The sequence below is a fragment of the Otolemur garnettii genome, unplaced genomic scaffold (assembly GCF_000181295.1).
Source record: "Otolemur garnettii isolate 467f Iridium unplaced genomic scaffold, OtoGar3 scaffold00006, whole genome shotgun sequence".
In the NCBI taxonomy this organism is placed as follows: Eukaryota; Metazoa; Chordata; class Mammalia; order Primates; family Galagidae; genus Otolemur; species Otolemur garnettii.
In genome coordinates, this window is record NW_003852401.1 from 7093371 (window position 1) to 7111926 (window position 18556).

Below are 18556 nucleotides of genomic sequence, written 5' to 3' on the forward strand. Positions count from 1 at the left end.
AGCCATCAATTCAAGGCAGTGATAAATTTTGTTTTGAAAGTTTTACTTCATAGTTCTTTCCCCAGCTTCGCTGTGATTCACTGATACCCCCTGTGTTAGTACCTTGTTTTGAGAGTGAGTCCAGAGGAAGCTGAGGACTTGAACTTTAAAATTCTGAAAAATTAGCAAACACCAGAAAAAAAATTTAAGTTTAAACTAAGAATAAGCAACCCGAAGTAGCAAATAATGAAAATTAAAACACTTTTAAAATTATACCACCAGTAATTGACTTAAACTATATTTACCCACCATTTGTAACATGTAAATATTCAGAAAGATACTCATCATCTACACACAGGGATATTCTAAACACATTGAGATTTTTTTTAAGATCATTAAATTTAGAAAGCTAATCATTTTTTGCTGACCCCTAAGTACTAATACAAATGTCACTCTTTCATGCCACTCTTCCTGATCCCTACCTGAAAGAGAGTTTTCCTTTCTCTAAGCAGCCAGATGGCACATGGCATACTTTAGCATCTGGTATGATTAACTCCCTATTGGTTGTACACTCCTTAAGGCAATGACTGTATCTTTTTCTCATTTATTTTTTTTGAGACAGAGTCTCACTTTGTTGCCCTCAGTAGAGTGCCTTAGCATCATAGCTCACAGCAACCTCAAACTCTTGGGCTTAATTGATTCTCTTCCCTCAGCCTCCCAAGTAGCTGAGACTATAGGCGCCCACTGCAATGCCCAGCTGTTTTTAGAGATGAAGTCCCACACTTGCTCAGGCTGGTCTCCAACTCCTGAGCTCAGGCGATCCATCCTCTTCCACCTCTCAGAGTGCTAGGATTACAGGTGTGAGCCACCGTGCCCAGCCATAACTGTATCTTTTTCTTTTTAAAGACCTAGAGCCCAGAGCCCAGACATTTTCCCAAGGATAACAAATATATGCCAAATAATTGATTGAGCACAAAAGCCATCTATATTCAGCGTCTTCAGTTTAGCCACATTTCACTTTGTGCCCTTCTAACTAAGGTTTTCCTATACCTCCTTGTGTTAGCAAATTCTATTCACAAATTTCAGTGGGAAGCAAGAGTACATTAATTCTTCAAAACCCTAGTCCAATACATCAGATAAATAAAGTTTCCATAGGTTCCTCCTGTTTGTGACCCACTCCACCACAATCTCACTGCCTTTTGATTAACTGTACTTATCAAATGTTATACTTATCATTGCCCATGTCTATTTCCTTTACCAACCTTTGAGCATCTGGAAGGCAGAGACTGACAATAAGGCGTTATGGAAAAATACAGCCCATGGAGCTAGACAGCATTGGCTTCAGACATCAGCTTTTTCTTAGCTTTTTAAGACAATCTTGGTCAAGTTACTTGCCTTTCACATAGCAGACACTCAATAGATATTTGTTTAACAAATGGGCTTAGCTTTATGATTATAAAAACAAAAAACCTTCCTACCAGATATCATCATAAGTAACTGGTATAAAATTAACTAGAAGAGTGCTAGGGATTTAATAGTACTTAAAAATAGTATCTCGTGTATTTATTAGTATCTCTAAGGCCTAGAATAGTTTTAATCAATATATTCTAAGTCAATGAATAAATATGCCAAACAGTATGCAAATCAATTTAGAAAATAGGTTGTAACTGAATCATGGATTTAATTTCAACAAGCTTATAGTTTAATAGGCAAATTTATATATATATATATATATATATATATATATATCCAAAGTGTAAAATAGAAATATTCTTAGAACAGTCTATAAAAAGAAATTTGGGAATAATAAACTCCTGCTTGCAAACAAATTCTCAAAGGATGGGATGAATTAAAAAAAAGTTTATATTTCCTAAAATAGATTTTAAAATAAGAGACAAAAGAGAAAGTAATTGCAGACACAAAGAATAACAGTAACAAAGGAAAAGAAATAGAAAAATTTGGAGGCAGGTAAGGAAACTGAAAGTGCTTTAGTTTTTCTGGAATGCACAATTCAGAACAATAAAGTGATGCCAGTTTCTAAAAGGTTTCATGGGGTTGGTAAAAAGAGGCTAGATGTCATTTTAGGCAAACATAAGGCACTGAAAAAACTAGGAATAGAAGTAACCTAAGAAATGCTTTGGGAAAATTCAACTCTGGCTCACATCCAGACAAATTTTAAGCAATTAAAAGTAAACAAATTATTGAACACACACAAAGAGAGATGGAAAGAAGGAAAGGAAAAGGGAGAAAAGAAAGGAAGGAGGGTCTCTCCATGAATATCTCTTCCCTTCTGCTTCTAAGGGGACTACGACCCCTGGTAGCCCTCCCCACCCCTCCATCACCCAGATGGACAGAGCGGCTCCAAAGCAGTCTGCTGAAACAGCAGAGGAATCCTAATGCTGTACAAGCATGAAGATAAACCAAAATAAGGTACCAGTAGAAAAAATATAAAATCCGAAAGAAAAACACATTTCACTTTGTGCCCTTCTAAATAAGGCCCAAAACACCATTCACAGCCAAGGCTAAGCAAACATAAGAAACCAACACAAAAACCACTTCATAAACTAACCTGTAAGAAAATCTGAATAACTCAGAGTACAAGCAATATGAAGGTATATGATTTCAGTCCCAGAAGAAAATAATCATGCCGATACGCCTTACTTTGTTTTTTAGTCTTAGCTCCTTATCAGTAGCTCTGCAGACTGCCTGACAATAGAAGGGCAAGGAGCTACAAATAACAGCCATAAAAAAGACTGTTCACCAGAACCATATACTCAAGGAGGCATAAATCGATTCCTCTTTTTAGTACCCTAAGACAAAAGTTCACACGTGAAAACAAACTCAAAATACCCTGTATTGCATGCACTAGCAATTCACTCAGTATGTCCCATGTGCTCAGCACTGTGCTAGGTATTACATGCTCGGAAAGGATAGATTTGATGTTATTCTTTTCCTTTCCATAAAGCATAGGTAGGATGTTTTAATGAGAAAACAAAAACAAATCCTAGTCTCATGTTCCTAGTCAAAGGTATTCAAAGTTACTTTTTCCCAGCCATCCTCTCTAACTGCCACTTTACTTGTGACCATGTAATAAAAGCCAATTAAAAGATTTGTTTTTAAGTTTAAATCTTTTTAATAAATACATTAAACAATTAGGTTAGTCAAAAGATACGCAATACATACTTTCCTTACATTAAACAAGCTAATATTTTGGTACAGTGTAAATATAGGAATCTATACAATACATATCTCTGTTCACAAAACCTCGGTGTGCGGCATTGAGAATGGCTTCTTAGAAGATGTCTTATCCTAAAAGCCTGTCAAATTACGTGATCTAAAACATATAAGGGACTATTATTTGCAGTCTTATTATTGGAATGGTAGTTTATCAAAGTGTATGAAGCACTAAATCATACTAAAAGTTCAAAACTGTAAGGGAAAATCAATTGCTGTTCTTCAAAGGAAAAGAGGTGAGCACGAAAAAGAATATGGCTAACAAAAGTGGAGACATAAATGTAATTCCCTCGTTTCACTTGAAGAGACTACAAAGGGGATGTTAAACAGCAATATATGGCTCTTCAGCAAAGAATCTTCCACCAAGCGTTTCAACTCATTACAAGGACAATAATCCATAAACCTGGAAAGTCTGCCCTCCCTTTATTAAAGGCCTTTTAACTTATTTTCTAGAGCTTATAACAAAATGATTTTAAGCAGTTGGCATTATGAATTCTATTGTTTTAGAAACACTATTTTTAAATATTGACCTTTTAAAATCCTAACCATACTTTCATAATAGATATTTGGGGCGGGGTATGGTGGCTCATGCTTGTAATCCTAGCACACTTGGAATGCAAGGTAGGAGAATTGCTTCAGATTAGGAATTCAAGGCCAGCGTGAACAAGATCAAGACCCCATCTCTAAACAAAATAGACAAAAATCAGCCAGGCATGGTGGTGTGGGCCTGGAGTCCCAACTAGTCAGAGGCTGAGGTAGGAGGATCAGTAGAGCCCAAGAGTTTGAGGTCGCAGTGCACTATAATGATGCCACTGCACTCTAGCCTGAGTGACAGAGTGAGACCCTATCATGAAAGAAAGAAAAAAAAGGAAGGAAGGAGAAAAGGGAGGGAGGGAAGAAAGAAAGAGAGGAGGAAAGGGGAAGGAGGGAGGGCAAGAGAAAGAAAGAAGAAAGAAAGGAGGAAGGGAGGAAAGAAAAAAGGAAAAAAATTGGTATCCTTTATGTAAATCCGTCTTAGATGCAGTATCGATAAAGAGGTACCTTACTCTCTTGCCCTCCTCCTTATCCCTCCTACTCCTGAGTCCACTACATATCAACACATTCTTATGACAAAAAATGCTAAAGGACTGTTTAAAACAAAAGATCATAAATATTTATTTCAAAAGTTATCATAACACTCATCTTTCCATTGTAGAAAAAGCCACTTTGTTGCACTCCAAATACATACCTCATATTCAGCTGTATTGACTGTTAAGGAGGGAACAAGAGAAAACAGTTCACTCAAGGTCTTCAAAATGAGAGGTCTTGTGTCACAACTCAGCTTTGGAGAGAGAGCATTCCAAGTGGAGCGAATGCAAACAACCTGTTAAGTAATTTTAAAAGTTCATACATAACAAAACCCCAACACATAAAAGCATTAGTTATGAGTACTGTCATTAATGGCAAGCAAACAAGAAAAAAAAAACAATCTAGAAATTAAGATTTGATAAAGTACCTCTCCAAAAAAATTATATGCTGTTGAAGTTACAGCCTGTCTCACACAATTGCTTTTTTACTGCTTTCCTTTGGTTAACCAAGAACTCTCTCATTCTCACACACACAAGCACACATACAAAAGTAACTCCAGATGAGCAGTATGCATTGTTGAAAAAGCAGAAGTTCCCTGATACAGAGAAGGGTAAGATAATGCTAGCACATTTCTAAAGCCAGGTTCCACAGTTCTTCTAATTTTTTAGCCCTGCTGAAACTATATCACCACTCAGAAAATTGGTTGTATTAATGTATGTGTGTATTTTACATGTATAAATCATTAATTTTTAAATTGCCTTATAAGCTTTTAAAGGAGATAGGAGAATAACTGCATTATTTAAAATAATAATTTAAGACATTCTAAAAGTCACTCAGATTTGTTAAAGAAGCTATTAAATAAAATAAATCTCAAACCTAGCAAAAATGTTGTGTCATTTTTAACTTGACTCAATTTCCTTAAACTAAGTGTTCTTTGTTCATTTCAATATCTGGTTTTACATATATCAAATAGCTTAAGTTTAGTACCAACAACAGGTGATTCTTTCACTGATGATAGATTTTTTTCTTTCTTTTTTTTTGAGATAGAGTTTCATATGTTACCCTCAGTAGAGTGCTATGGCGTCATAGCTCACAGCAACCTCAAACTTTTGGGCTCAAGCTATTCTATTGCCTCAGGCTCCCAAGTAACGGGGACTACAAGTACCTGCCACAATGCCCCAGCTTTTTTTTGTTGTTGTAGTTGTCGTTGTTTGGAGGCCCAGCCTGGGTTCGAACCCACCAGCCCCAGTGTATGTGGCTGACACTCTAGCCACTCAGCTACAGGCGCCAAGCCACTGATAGATATTTTACTAAAATTTTAAAACTGAGACAGACAGGAAGAGTACCAACACATATCAATTAGAGTTTAACAAGGATTAATCTTTCTAAAATTCTCCAGTCTCGGCACCTGTGCCTCAAGGAGTAGGGCACCCACCCCATGTACCAAGGGCGGCAAGTTCAAACCCAGCCCTCGCCAAAAACTGCAAAAAAAGAAAGAAAGAAAATATTAGTGGGATGCTGTGGCAGGCACCTGTAGCCCCAGCTACTTGAGAGGCTGAGGCAAGAGAATCACTTAAGCCCAAGAGTTGGAGGTTGCTGTGAGCTGTAATGCCACAGCACTCTACCCAGAACGGCAGCTTGAGGTTCTGTCTCAAAAAAAAGAAAAAAAAATTCTCCAGTCTCTTCTCTTAAACTGCAATTAATACACATAATTTATCTCTATCCGTAAATGCAAGTTATTTAGAAAAACTACATGTGGTAGTAAGGAGAAGAAGTCAAAGATAAATTCAAAGTATATACTTAAGGAAACTGATTAAGGGAAGATTCAAAGGAAATGACAGTAAGAATCTCTGTCAGAAAACTTGGATTGAGTATTTTTGTTCTTATTTTCTACTTTCAATAAAACAGAAAAAAAATGGTCTTTGATTTGAGCTCAACTAACATTTACTAAGGGAAATAATGTAAGTCAGGGATGACAGCAGGCACATTTATTATAAATCCTCAGTGTGAGAAATAAAAATTCTTTAAAAGCTACTGCTTCAGCACCAAGTACCTAACCAGAGAGGTTCATAGTACTAGAATAAAAAATAACATATAATCCTCCAAAGAATTTACCACCTTATTGAAAAGAAAGAAAAGGTTATAAATTCCCTATTACTAGAAAGAGGTCTATGGTAGGAATTTGGAACTATTTTCAATAGAAAACAATTTCAAGAGGAATCCATAAAAAATAGTTTCAAAGGGAATCCAAATGTAAATATGCAGATGTCAGTGGGTGGGAGCCACCAGGAATGGTGTCAAAAGATAAGTCTTTTTTTTTTTCTTTCTTTTTTTTTTTTATTAAATGATAGCTGTGTACATTAGTGCACTCATGGGGTACAGTGTGGTGTTTTCATATACAATTTGAAATATTTTCATCAAACTGGTTAACATAGCCTTTATGTCATTTTCTTAGTTATTGTGTTAAGATGTAGAAGAGATTAGGAGAGGAAATGGACAGAAATCACATAAGCATGCCTTAAGGAAATGGAAAGCAGATCCAACACCACAAAGCCCAAGTGCCTGTGGGGAAAGGCTGGTGGATCACAGAGCACCGAGAACCAACTAGAGAAGGTGGCCCCGAGATTTCTGAATTGAGAAACACAAAAAATTAAAAAGCTACTCTTAAAAGATTTGTTTGATAATCTGATAGCCAAAGCCAAAGCAGTGATGTCATCAATCTAGTTCCTATTTCTCACTGAGTCTCTAACACATAAACAGACTCCAGTGTTTTCCCAAAACATCACGCTCAGTACACTCTGGGATTGCTCATGCTTTCTCAAGTTTAATGTCCACCCACTTCCAACCTATTCATTCAAGACCTAGTTTAAAACCCACTTCCTCAATTACATTTTAAGTTTTCTCTTGAAACAGAAGCCCTCATTTTATCACTTCCTTGCCTCCAACTTCTAACACTTAAAACTCTGTGCCATCTAGTTTAGCATTTAATTAGATACTGCCTGGTATGTCACTATTTTCATGTATAGAAATTGTCTCCTCAGTTAGATATTAAGTTCTTAAAAGACAATGACGGTGTCTTAAGATTCTTGTTCCCCATTCACATAGCAAGGCGATAAGACTATAACAAATCATCGGTACTCACCAAGTCCTGGTGGCACTGGAACACTAAGGAACAGGAAATGTGAGATCAAGAATAAAAGAATTAAAAGAACTTGGCAAATTAATTGGAAAGTGAGATGTTGGAGCCTAGAGACCAGGCAGAATAATAGCAACATTTAAAAAGGAGGGAAGCTGGAAGGAGGAGCACATTTGCAGAAGATAGGGTACCAAGAGTTCAGTTTGAGACATGTTTAACTTGAGTTGATGGAAAAACATCAGAATGGAATAACCCACAGGAAAGAGAAAAGATACAATTCAAATGGGAGGTTGTTCACAAAACTTTTGTGGTGGGATGTGGTGGGATGTTTCTATAATTTAAGTTACCATGAAGAGGTACGCTTCATACTCCCGCAAATACTCTGAGGCACTTTGTGCATCAACTAAAAAGATCTCTGGTCCCCAATCAAGGAAATGATCTTCAAGAGTGGTAAGGAAATGATCTCTAAAATACTAAATGCAATTTTTCTCCATGAGTTATGATATTGGTGACTGTTGTAGTAAGTATGATGTTCAATCCTCTATACCATCTCAAGACTACAGCTGGTCCCCAATTTACAATGGTTCGACTTAATGATTTTTCAACTACATAACAGCACAAAAGCAATGTGCGTTCAGTACAAATTTTGAATTTTGATCTTTTCCTGAGTTAGTAAAACATGGTACAGTACTCTCTCACGAAGCTGGGCAGCAGCAAAGGCTCCTAGTGAGTTACATGATTACAGGGTAAATAATAGACACTGTATTATACTATGTTACCAGAAATTTTTTTGTTTTTGTTTTTTTGGTTTTGTTTTGTTTTGGTTTTGAGACAGAGTCTCACTATGCTGCCCTAGGTAGAGTGCCATGGCATCCCAGCTCATAGCAAACTCCTGGACCTAAGCAATTATCTTGCCTCAGTCTCCCTAGTAGCTAGGACTACAGGCACCTGCTACAATGCCCAGCTATTTTTTTGTTGCAGTTGTCATTGTTTGGCAGGCCCTGGCTGGGTTCGAACCAGCAGCCTCGATGTATGTGGACAGTGCCCTAGCCACTGTGCTATGGGCACTGAGCCTTGCCAGAATTTTTTAGATAATGTGTTTTGTGTTTTTACATCCATCATATCTACAAAACACTCATGTATGTATAGTATTCAACATTTTATTATAAAATAGGCTTTGCGTTAAATGATTTTGCCCCACTGTGGCCTAATGTAAATGTTCTGAGCATGTTAAGGCACATTAGGCTAAGCTGTGATGTTCGGTAGGTTAAGTGATTTAAATGCATTTTCAGCTTACGATATTTTCAACTTAAGAGGGCTTTATCAAGACAGAGTGCCCCAGGGTGAGTTAAGGAACATCTGTGTATAAGGTTAGTCTGGTGTTTATTGGCTTATCCTGCCTTTACTGATGTTGACCCAATAACTAGTCAGTTTTTGAGCAACAGATTGACTTCTGTTTTTGCAATATGATGGACCATACCCCTGATGATTGAGAAAACAGAATATGCTACTGTATATGTTTGAGCTAAAAAGAAAAAATAAGGGGGTAATACCAAACACCATAGTCAAAGAGGGAAATACTTGCATTAAAGCTGCAGGTACTATATGGAACTTGTCATTTTCCGTAAGCTACCACCTTCTATGTACATGCCCGTACAAGAACAGAAGACATGATCTTTAGCTTACATAAAGCAGGGAGTGGAATCAAGACCCTCACTTAACAAGCACCACACCTTGAGTTGGAAATGAAACCCCCACTTAATGACCAGCAGCCTTAGGGTTGTATTCTTAGTGTAATAGTTGTACTAAAAATCACTGACCTAAGAAATTAACATAAAAAATGCTGGAGAGCTGCTGGCACCTGGAGCACTCTGGAAGTATACTTCCATAACACACACCTCAAACGATTTCACATTGAAAAAAATAAGGCCCTGTAAAAATGAGTTCATGATAAAAAAAAAATTCAAATCATAAAATAATACAGTACATCATGAAGGAGATTCAGCAAAACTAACAAATAGAGGATTTTATGCTCAGGATCTTCAAATAATAAAACAAGTAGACCCTTGAACAACGTGGGTTTGGGCCATGCAGGTCCACTCACATACAGACTCTTTTTTTTCAATAAATATATTGGAGAAGTTTTCAGTAATTTATGACAATTTGAAAAAGATCTTAGAGATGAACCATATAGCCTTAGAAGTATTGAGAACATTAAGAAAATGTTAGGTATGTCATGAATGCAAAATATAGGTAGATACTAGTACTTCTTATCATTGACAACCATAAAATATACACAAAGCTACCATAAAAAGTTAAAATTTATCCAAACTTACATACCCAAAAACTTATATACCAGACAAGGAACCATTCACACTCAAAGAGAAATGTAAACAAATATAAAGATGCAGTATTAAATCAAAATTACATAAAACTAACCGCAATCTTTCCCTCAATTTATATTTTTGATGGGCTTATCAAAGATCAAATGAAAAGTATCTGGGTTCATGGTTCTCAATTCTGTTCCATACATCTACCTCTTTATTTTTGCGCCAATACCATGCTGTTTTGATCACTATACTTTGAAGTCAGGTAGCATCATTCCTCCTGATTTGTTTTTATTTCTGAGTAATGTCTTGGCTATTTGAGGTTCTTTTCTGGTTCCATATAAAATGAGGTACTCTTTTTTCCAGGTCTCTAAAGTATGACAGTGGTGCTTTGATAGGGATTGCATTAAATTTGTAAATTGCTTCAGGTAATATGGACATTTTAACAATGTTGATTCTTCCTAGCCATAAGCATGGTATGTTTTTCCATTTGTTAACATCTTCAGCTAAGAAATTAGCCTGGGAGAATATTTTATGAGGAGGACCCTCACCCCAGGCAATTGAAGCAACACCAAAAATGCATTACTGGGATTTGATCAAACTAAAAATCTTCACAGCCAAGAACACAATAAGCAAAGCAAGCAGATAGCCCTCAGAATGGGAGAGGATATTTGCAAGTTATACTTCTGACAAAGGTTTGACAGCCAGAATCCACAGACAACTCAAACTTATTAATGAAAAAAGAACAAATAATTCCATTTCATTGTGGGCAAGGGACTTGAACAGAAGCTTCTCTAAAGAAGATAGGTGCAAGGCCTACAGACACATGAAAAAATGCTCATCATCTTTAATCATCAGAGAAATGCAAATCAAAACCACTTTGAGATATCATCTAATGCCAGTAAGAGTGGCTCACATAACAAAATCCCCAAACTACAGATGTTCACGTGGATGTGGAGAAGTAGATGTGGAGAAAAGGGAACACTTCTGCACTATTGGTGGGAGTGCACACATCCCTTTTGGAAAGAAATATGGACAATACTCAGGGATCTAAAAGTAGACTTGCCATTTGATCCTGTAATTCCTCTACTAAGTGTATATCCAAAAGACCAAAAATCACTTTATAACAAAGATATTTGCACCAGATTGTTCATTACAGCTCAATTCATAATAGCCAAGTCATCGAAAAAGCCCAAGTACCCAATGACCCATGAATGGATTAATAAATTGTGGTATATGTACACCATGGAACATTATGCAGCCTTAAAAAAAGATGGAGACTTTACCTCTTTTACATTTGCATGGATGGAGCTAGAACATATCCCACTTAGTAAAGTATCTCAAGAATGGGAAAAAAATATCCAATGTACTCAGTACTATTATGAAATCAATTTACAATCATTCACACTTTCATATGAAGATTAGATCACAACTATGGCCCAAAATGAAGGAAGGAGGAGTGGGGGATGGGAGAGTGGGGGGAGATCAGATCGAGAGAGAGTGAATGGTGACATCACACCTATGGTGCATAATGCAAAGGTACATGTCGCATCTATTAGTATAGAGTATAAATGTCTTAACACAATAATTAAGTAAATGAGATGAGGTATATATTAACCAGTGTGCCATAAGCATTCCTAATTCTATATGAAATCAGCACAATGTATCCCATACATCCATTAATGTATACATAATCTATATGTTTATGATTTAATTTTTTTAAAAAGTAAAATAAATAAAATGTGTCAAGATGACAGGAAGAGCAGCTTCTGCCAACCAAGAGGCAAGCAGATGAATTCCCAGACACTATTAAGACAATCAAAAAGGAAAAATATCTCCTGAACAGATTTTCAACGCAGACAAAAAAGCCCTATTCCTGGAGGGGAAATGCCACAATGGACACTTATTAGTAAGGAAGAGAAGCAAGGGCCAGGATTTAAGGTAGGAAGGAATAGGCTAACTCTCCTGTTTTGTGCAAATGCAGTCAGGTTTATGATTAGGATTGTTCTTACCTATAAAGCTGCTAACCCACAAGCCTTGAATGGAAAAGATACACACTAGCTCCCAGCCTTTTGTTTGTACAAGAGAAAGACCTAGATAACAAGAACCCTTTTTCTTAATGGGTTCCATCAATACTTTGTCCCTGAAGTCAGTAAGTTACTTGCAAATTAAGGACAACCTTTTAAAATTTGTTGATATTGGGCAATGTCCCCGGCCACCCCAGAATCCATGAGTTCAACAACGAAAGTGCTAAAGTGGTCTGCTCTTGTCCCCAAACACAACAATCCCTAATTTGGTCTACAGATTGGGAAGTCATAAAAACTTTCAAGGCTCATTACACATGGTACCTTATGGAAAAACAGTCAGCAGTATAGAAGAAGAATTGTCAGCACCCTGATAGTGAAAACATCATTGTTGGGCATGGTGGCTGACGCCTAATATCCTGGCACTCTGAAAGGCCAAGAAATGAGGATCCCTTGAGCTCAAGGCTTTGAAAAAACATCATAAAAGTCTGGAATGATTATACTTTTGAAGATGTCATCCTTGTTATAGAGAAAGTCATGAAGACCATCAACCAAGAATGATAAAACTCCTGCTGGAGAAAACCATATCCAGATCTTGGGCAGGACTTCACAGGATTTATGACAGATCCAAATCAAAGAAATCAAGAAAGAGATTGTGGATATGGCAAAAAAAAAAAAAAGGGGGGGGGTGTGTGAAAGGTTTCAAGACTTGGATCTTGGAAAAATTTCAGAAGTAAAAGACACCACACCACAGGAAGTAATAGAAGATGACTTGATGGAGATGCGTGCTCCTGAACTGGGGCCAGGTGATGAGGAAGATATAGATGAAGCAGTGCCAGGATACTAATGGGCATTCAACAGTCTGGCAGGGGGTTATGATTATTCAAGACTGCTTTTGGCTTCTTTCATGATATGGACTTCTGTATGATCAGGCAATGAAACTAAAGCAGAGAGTGGAAAAAGGATCTGAACCATATAGAAATTTTTTTTGAGAAATGAAAAAGACAGAAATTACAGTTAATCCTCATAAAGTCACACTGAACATTCCTGACTTTCCTGCAGCCCCTTCCATCTCCTCCACCATCCCTGAGACAGCAAAGCCAACCACTCCTCTTCCTCCTCCTCATCCTGCTCAATGTGAAGATGACGAGGACCTTGATGATGACCCACATCCACTTAATGAACAGTACATATATTTCCCTCATTATCACTTTCTTAAATAACATTTTCTTCTCTCTAGCTTACTTTATTATAAGAATACAGTGTATGATATATGTAACATACAAAATATGTGTCAATGAGCTTTATGTTATCAGTAAGTCTTCCCATCAACAGTAGGCTGTTTGAAGTTTTGGGGGAATTAAAGTTATATACGGATAGCACAGGGGTGGAAGGAGTTGGCACCCTTAACTCTCAGGTTGTTCAAGGGTCAACCATACAAAAAGAAAATACTTAAAAGAATTAAAGATGTATGGCAAGGCCTTTAATTCCCTGTGAAAGAATATGGCATGATGTAAAAGAGGCAAATTTGAAAAGGAACCAAAAAGAATCTCTAGAAATAAAAAATGTAGTCATAAAAACTATAAACCCAGGTGGTGCCTGTGGCTCAACGAGTAGAGTGCAGGCCCCATATACTGGAGGTGGCGGACAATTGAAGCAACATCAAAAATACACTATTGGGACCTGATCAAACTAAAAAGCTTCTGCACAGCCAAGAACACAGTAAGTAAAGCAAGTAGACAGCCATCAGAATGGGAGAAGATATTTGCAGGTTATGTCTCCGACATAGGTTTAATAACCAGAATCCATACAGAACTCAAATGTATTAGCAAGAAAAGAACAAGTGATCCCATCTCAGGGTGGACAAGGGACTTGAAGAGAAATTTCTCTAAAGAAGATAGGCACATGGCCTACAGATATATGAAAAAATGCTCTCCATCCTTAATCATCAGAGAAATGCAAATCAAAACTACTTTGAGATATCACCTAACTCCAGTAAGATTAGCCCATATTACAAAATCCCCAAACCAGAGATGTTGGTGTGGATGAGGAGAAAAGGGAACACTTCTACACTGCTGGTGGGATTGCAAACTAATACGTTCCTTTTAGAAAGACGTCTGGAGAACACTTAGAGAACTAAAAATAAACCTGCCATTTGATCCTACAATTCCTTTATTAGGTATATATCCAGAAGACCAAAAATCACCAAAGATACTTTTATCAGAACATTTATTGCAGCCCAGTTCATAATTGCTAGGTCACAGAAGAAGCCCAGGTGCCCATCGATCCATGAATGGATCAATAAACTGTGGTATATGTATACCATGGAATATTATGCAGCCCTAAAGAAAGATGAAAACTTTACCTCCTTCATGTTTATATGGATGGAGCTGGAAAATGTTCTTAGCAAAATATCTGGAGAATGGAAGAAAAAGTATCCAATGTACTCAGCCCTATTATAAAACTAATTTATAGCTTTCATATGAAAGCTATAACCTAATTATAGCTTAAGGATATAGAGAGCGGGAGGAGAAAGGCTGGATGGGTGGAGGGAAGGTGATTGGTGGGGTCACCTCTATGGTTTATCTTACAAGGGTACAAGTGACTCTTTCTAAAAGTAGAATATAAATGTCTTAATACAATAACTAAGAAAATAACATGAAGGTTATGTTAATCAGTTTGATGAAAATATTTCAAATTGTATATGAAAACACCACACTGTACCCCATGATTGCATTAATGTACACAGCTATGATTTAATAAAAAAAAAGAAAAGAAAAAGAAACACGGCCCCAGCCAAAACAAACCCAAAAAACTATAAACCCAATTAACAGAAAGTTACCCTAAACTTAAAAATGTAAAAAGGAAATGAGGTAAAAAATGTAAAAATGAAGTTAAAAGTCATATAGCATTGAATGAGATAGTCTTTCTTATGTTTATCAAGTATTCCAAAAGGAGTTGCATTCCATACAGTCCTTGGAGAAGTGGTTAGAACAGGGAAAATATTAAGTTCGAAATACTAAGGTTTTTTGCCAGAAAATAAGGAAGTGTTCGAAAAAGGATGTGGACTTATTAAAGGAGCATAGGAGCCAATCAGAAAGAATACCCAATGGCTAAACCTTTAACAATCTGAACAAAAACAACAATAATAATTAGATTATGATTTATAGCATAAAATGAGTATCCATGGGTCCACATAGATATAAATAAATAATTGAAGAAATAAATAAATGAGGGAGAAGCAGCAGCTCTTCCTTACGGAAGAGCATTAGTAAATACAGAAGCGATGAGAAAATCACCATTAGGCAACACCACAGGAATTACTGTTGTAAGCAAGACCTATTCAAGGACGCTGAAAGCAGTAGACAAAAGTTGGAGGACAACTATTGTATAGTCTCAAAGTATCTCCCCCACAGATATTTATTAATTACACAAGACAATATAGCAGCCTTGCAGTAGGTAAATCCAACATACATTTCCTTCACCAAGTCATCTAGGTTAACATCATCACTAATAAAGCCCATCAACATCCATACTCCCCGATACAATGATACAGGCACATTGCACAATTTTTGTAATATTCTTACCAAAACATGCATAACCTTAATCTAATCATTAGAAAACTTCCTATACACCCAAATTCAAGGACATTTTACAAAATAACTGAAGAGGACTCTTCAAAAGTATCAAGTTCAGGGCGGTGCCTGTGGCTCAAAGGAGTAGGGCACCGACCCTATATGCCGGAGGTGGCAGGTTCAAACCCAGCCCCAGCCAAAAACTGCATATATATATATATATATATATATCTCAAGTTCACGAAAGGCAAGAAAATGAGGAACTGACATAGATTGGAAGAAAATTTGGAAACATGACAACTAAATGCATTGTGGGATCCTGAATTCAATCCTGGAAACAAAATATTAGCAGAAAAAAAGTGGTGAAATCTGAATAAAGTCTGTAGTTTAGTGAAAAGCACTGCATCAGACTTAATTTCTTAGTTTTGATAGCTATACCATACTATGTGAGCAAGATGTTAACATTACAGGAAGCAGGGTGAAAAGATATGAAAGAAACTTCCATACCTTTTTCTTTTGTTTTATAACAATTTTGAGACATACTTCACATACCATACAATTCCTCATGTAAAATGTACAATTCAGTGTTTTTTAGTACACTCAGAAAGTTATATGAACATCACAATCAATTTAAGAGCATTTTCATCATCCCTTAAAAAAATCTCACAATCATTACTCACTCCCCATTTCCCCCTAACCTGTACAAATGTAGGCAACCACAAATCTACTTTTTGCCTCTATAATAATTTGCCTACTTGGGATCTTTCCCATTAGTGAGACGAAACAATGCATGGTCTTCTGTGACTGGCTTCTCTCACTTAGCATATTGTTTTCAAGATTCATCCATGTTGTTGCCTGTGTCGGTACTTACTTCTCTTTCTTGCCAAATAATATTCCACTCTATGTATACACCTTTCTGTACTATTTTTGAAATTTTCCAGTAAGTTTAAAGTTATTTCCAAATAAATGGATTTTAAAAGGAATGAAAAAAGCACAACTTAAGTAATGACCAAGAATTTTTAGAATTAATAAAAGACATTAATTATCCAATTAAAGTCCTAAGATAAATTAAGTTTATATGCAGATACATTATAATACAACTGGTAAACACCAAAGACAAAGAGACAATCTTCAAAGTTAAAAGGGAGAAGATACCGACTGCCTACAAAGGAACAATTTAGAATAGACTATTCAAAATTAACAAGACTAAATGCCACACAATAAAATCTCAAAAGTATTTAAGAAACTGCTAGTCTAAACTACTAAATCCACTATTCAATAGTAAGGCAAAACAAGCAAACCGATCAATAATCCTGGGTGACAATACCTAGAAATCACGCACATAAAGCCTATAAATATTTATGCATAAATAAGACTCAGAATGTCTTACTTAGTTGTCTGCGAGATTTGGAGAATCCATCCCTTTCTGAGTGTTTGTGTTATGCATATTTTCTTGCTGGGGAGAACGATACTTTTCCCATGTTATTTATTCTTCCACAGGAATCTCAGCAGCCCTGAACAGTGCACATCAAGGAGACCCTATATAATGCACAACGCTCAATGTCAGAAACCCCAGGCTCTCCCATTCGGTAGATGTGTGACTATGGCAAAGTCATTAATCTCCCTCAATCTGTTTCCCCAGCTGCAAAATGGAAATATACTAGTAACACCTGCTCTATGTGTAGCACAAGGTTAACAGTCAAGGTCATACAGACACAATTGCACGCAAATGTGCTTTATACATTGAAAAAGATGGTTACTGCTGTTATAACCAAAGAAAAAGTAATGAATCCCAAAAGAATCAGAGCCTTTCCTTCTAATTCCTGTGCTGTAAAAATGACTTTGTTCTTTTGCAGGAACAGATAGCTATCTCCTAATTTTACTTTGAAAAGCTATTTCTAGAAATTCCCCAGAACAGCCCACTCCTTTTGTCCCAATTCTTTACTCTAACAGAGGGAAAGTTCTATGGGGGAAAAAAAAAAACCTTTTGGCTATGAAAACTGCCTTATTTGCCCTTTTCATAATGAAGGTAAAAGAAACTGCCTCCACAATGAAAGGACTCAAGTCATCATCATGCAGTGAAGCCCTCTTAAGCTAATTCAGTACACACAATTCATAAAACAGGATGCTTCTGTTACCAAAATACAATAAGGGGATAAGAGAGAGTTTGAAGAGACACAATCAATGGAGCAGAAACAATGGGAAAAATAACATTCTTTCTTATCCTAATAATATGAGGTTAAAGGTTATAAGTATGAAAAAATGACTAGTACAGGTTTATTTAAGCAATTCCACAGCCTTTTAAAGTCTGACAATAGTTTATTATTAAGGCAGTGTTATAGGGAAAAAATAGGAATAAATATTGAGTTGTCTTTTTTGTAAGTCGCTGACAATCTAAAGGACAGTAATTCTAATGATTTTTCTAATACAGTTGCTCAACTTTTGTGCTGTTCATGGCAAAGAATGTAAAGGCATATATCTAAATCCCAAACTATGGCTTAGTAAATCAAAAACATTTGTACTCAGTGTGGTAAAGCTACTCTCACATTAACAGCCCCTAACCTAATGTCACTATGCCATTTCCAAAAGAGGTACAATACAGAGTTTTAAAATCAGTCTATATTTCTGAAAAATTATTTGGCAGTTTGCCATCCATTTTTATAATTCTGATATCTGTATAGAAAAGGCCTAGAATCGTATAAGTGACACAAGTAAAAAACAGGGGACATTTATTAAACAGATTGACAATAAAATTAAACAAATTGACCTAGAGTCACTATCGAGCCACCCTAGGGACCCACTTTGAAGGAGCCAATGATGTTAGGTTTGTTTTTCATTCCCCCAAGTGAGAAGCTGCAGGTCCCTAAGATATCTCCCCTACAGGGAACAGTGTCTTCCAAGGGAAACTCCATTGATTTCTCTGCAGGAACAGAAGGAATGACACAAAGAGCTCCCTACAAGGAATGCTCACTTTTCAGTTTTGCTAGATTCTGTTTGGATTAATCTTTTTCTTGGTGGACATTCTTCTTGCATGAAATAGCAAATTTACACTAAGAGTATGTCAAAAATAACCTTTGACCAAAAAAAAAGCAAAATTCTTTCCCTTTTGGCTTGGCGCCTGTGGCTCAAGCACCAGCCACATACACCTAAGGTGGTGGGTTCGAATCCCCAGCCCAGGCCTGCCAAACAACAATGATGGCTGCAACCAAAAAA

General features: G+C 36.6%; 1 protein-coding gene across 1 annotated transcript in view; it reads right to left on the reverse strand.

The window, feature by feature from the left end:
* FOCAD (focadhesin) overlaps positions 1-18556 on the reverse strand; it is a 269998-nt gene that overhangs the window by 114703 nt on the left and 136739 nt on the right. Inside the window, exons 12-13 of the mRNA XM_023508417.1 lie at positions 4442-4576; positions 103-153 (exon numbers count right to left, since the gene is read on the reverse strand). Coding sequence (XP_023364185.1) covers positions 103-153; positions 4442-4576 — 186 coding nt within the window. The remainder of the gene's footprint in view (positions 1-102; positions 154-4441; positions 4577-18556) is intronic.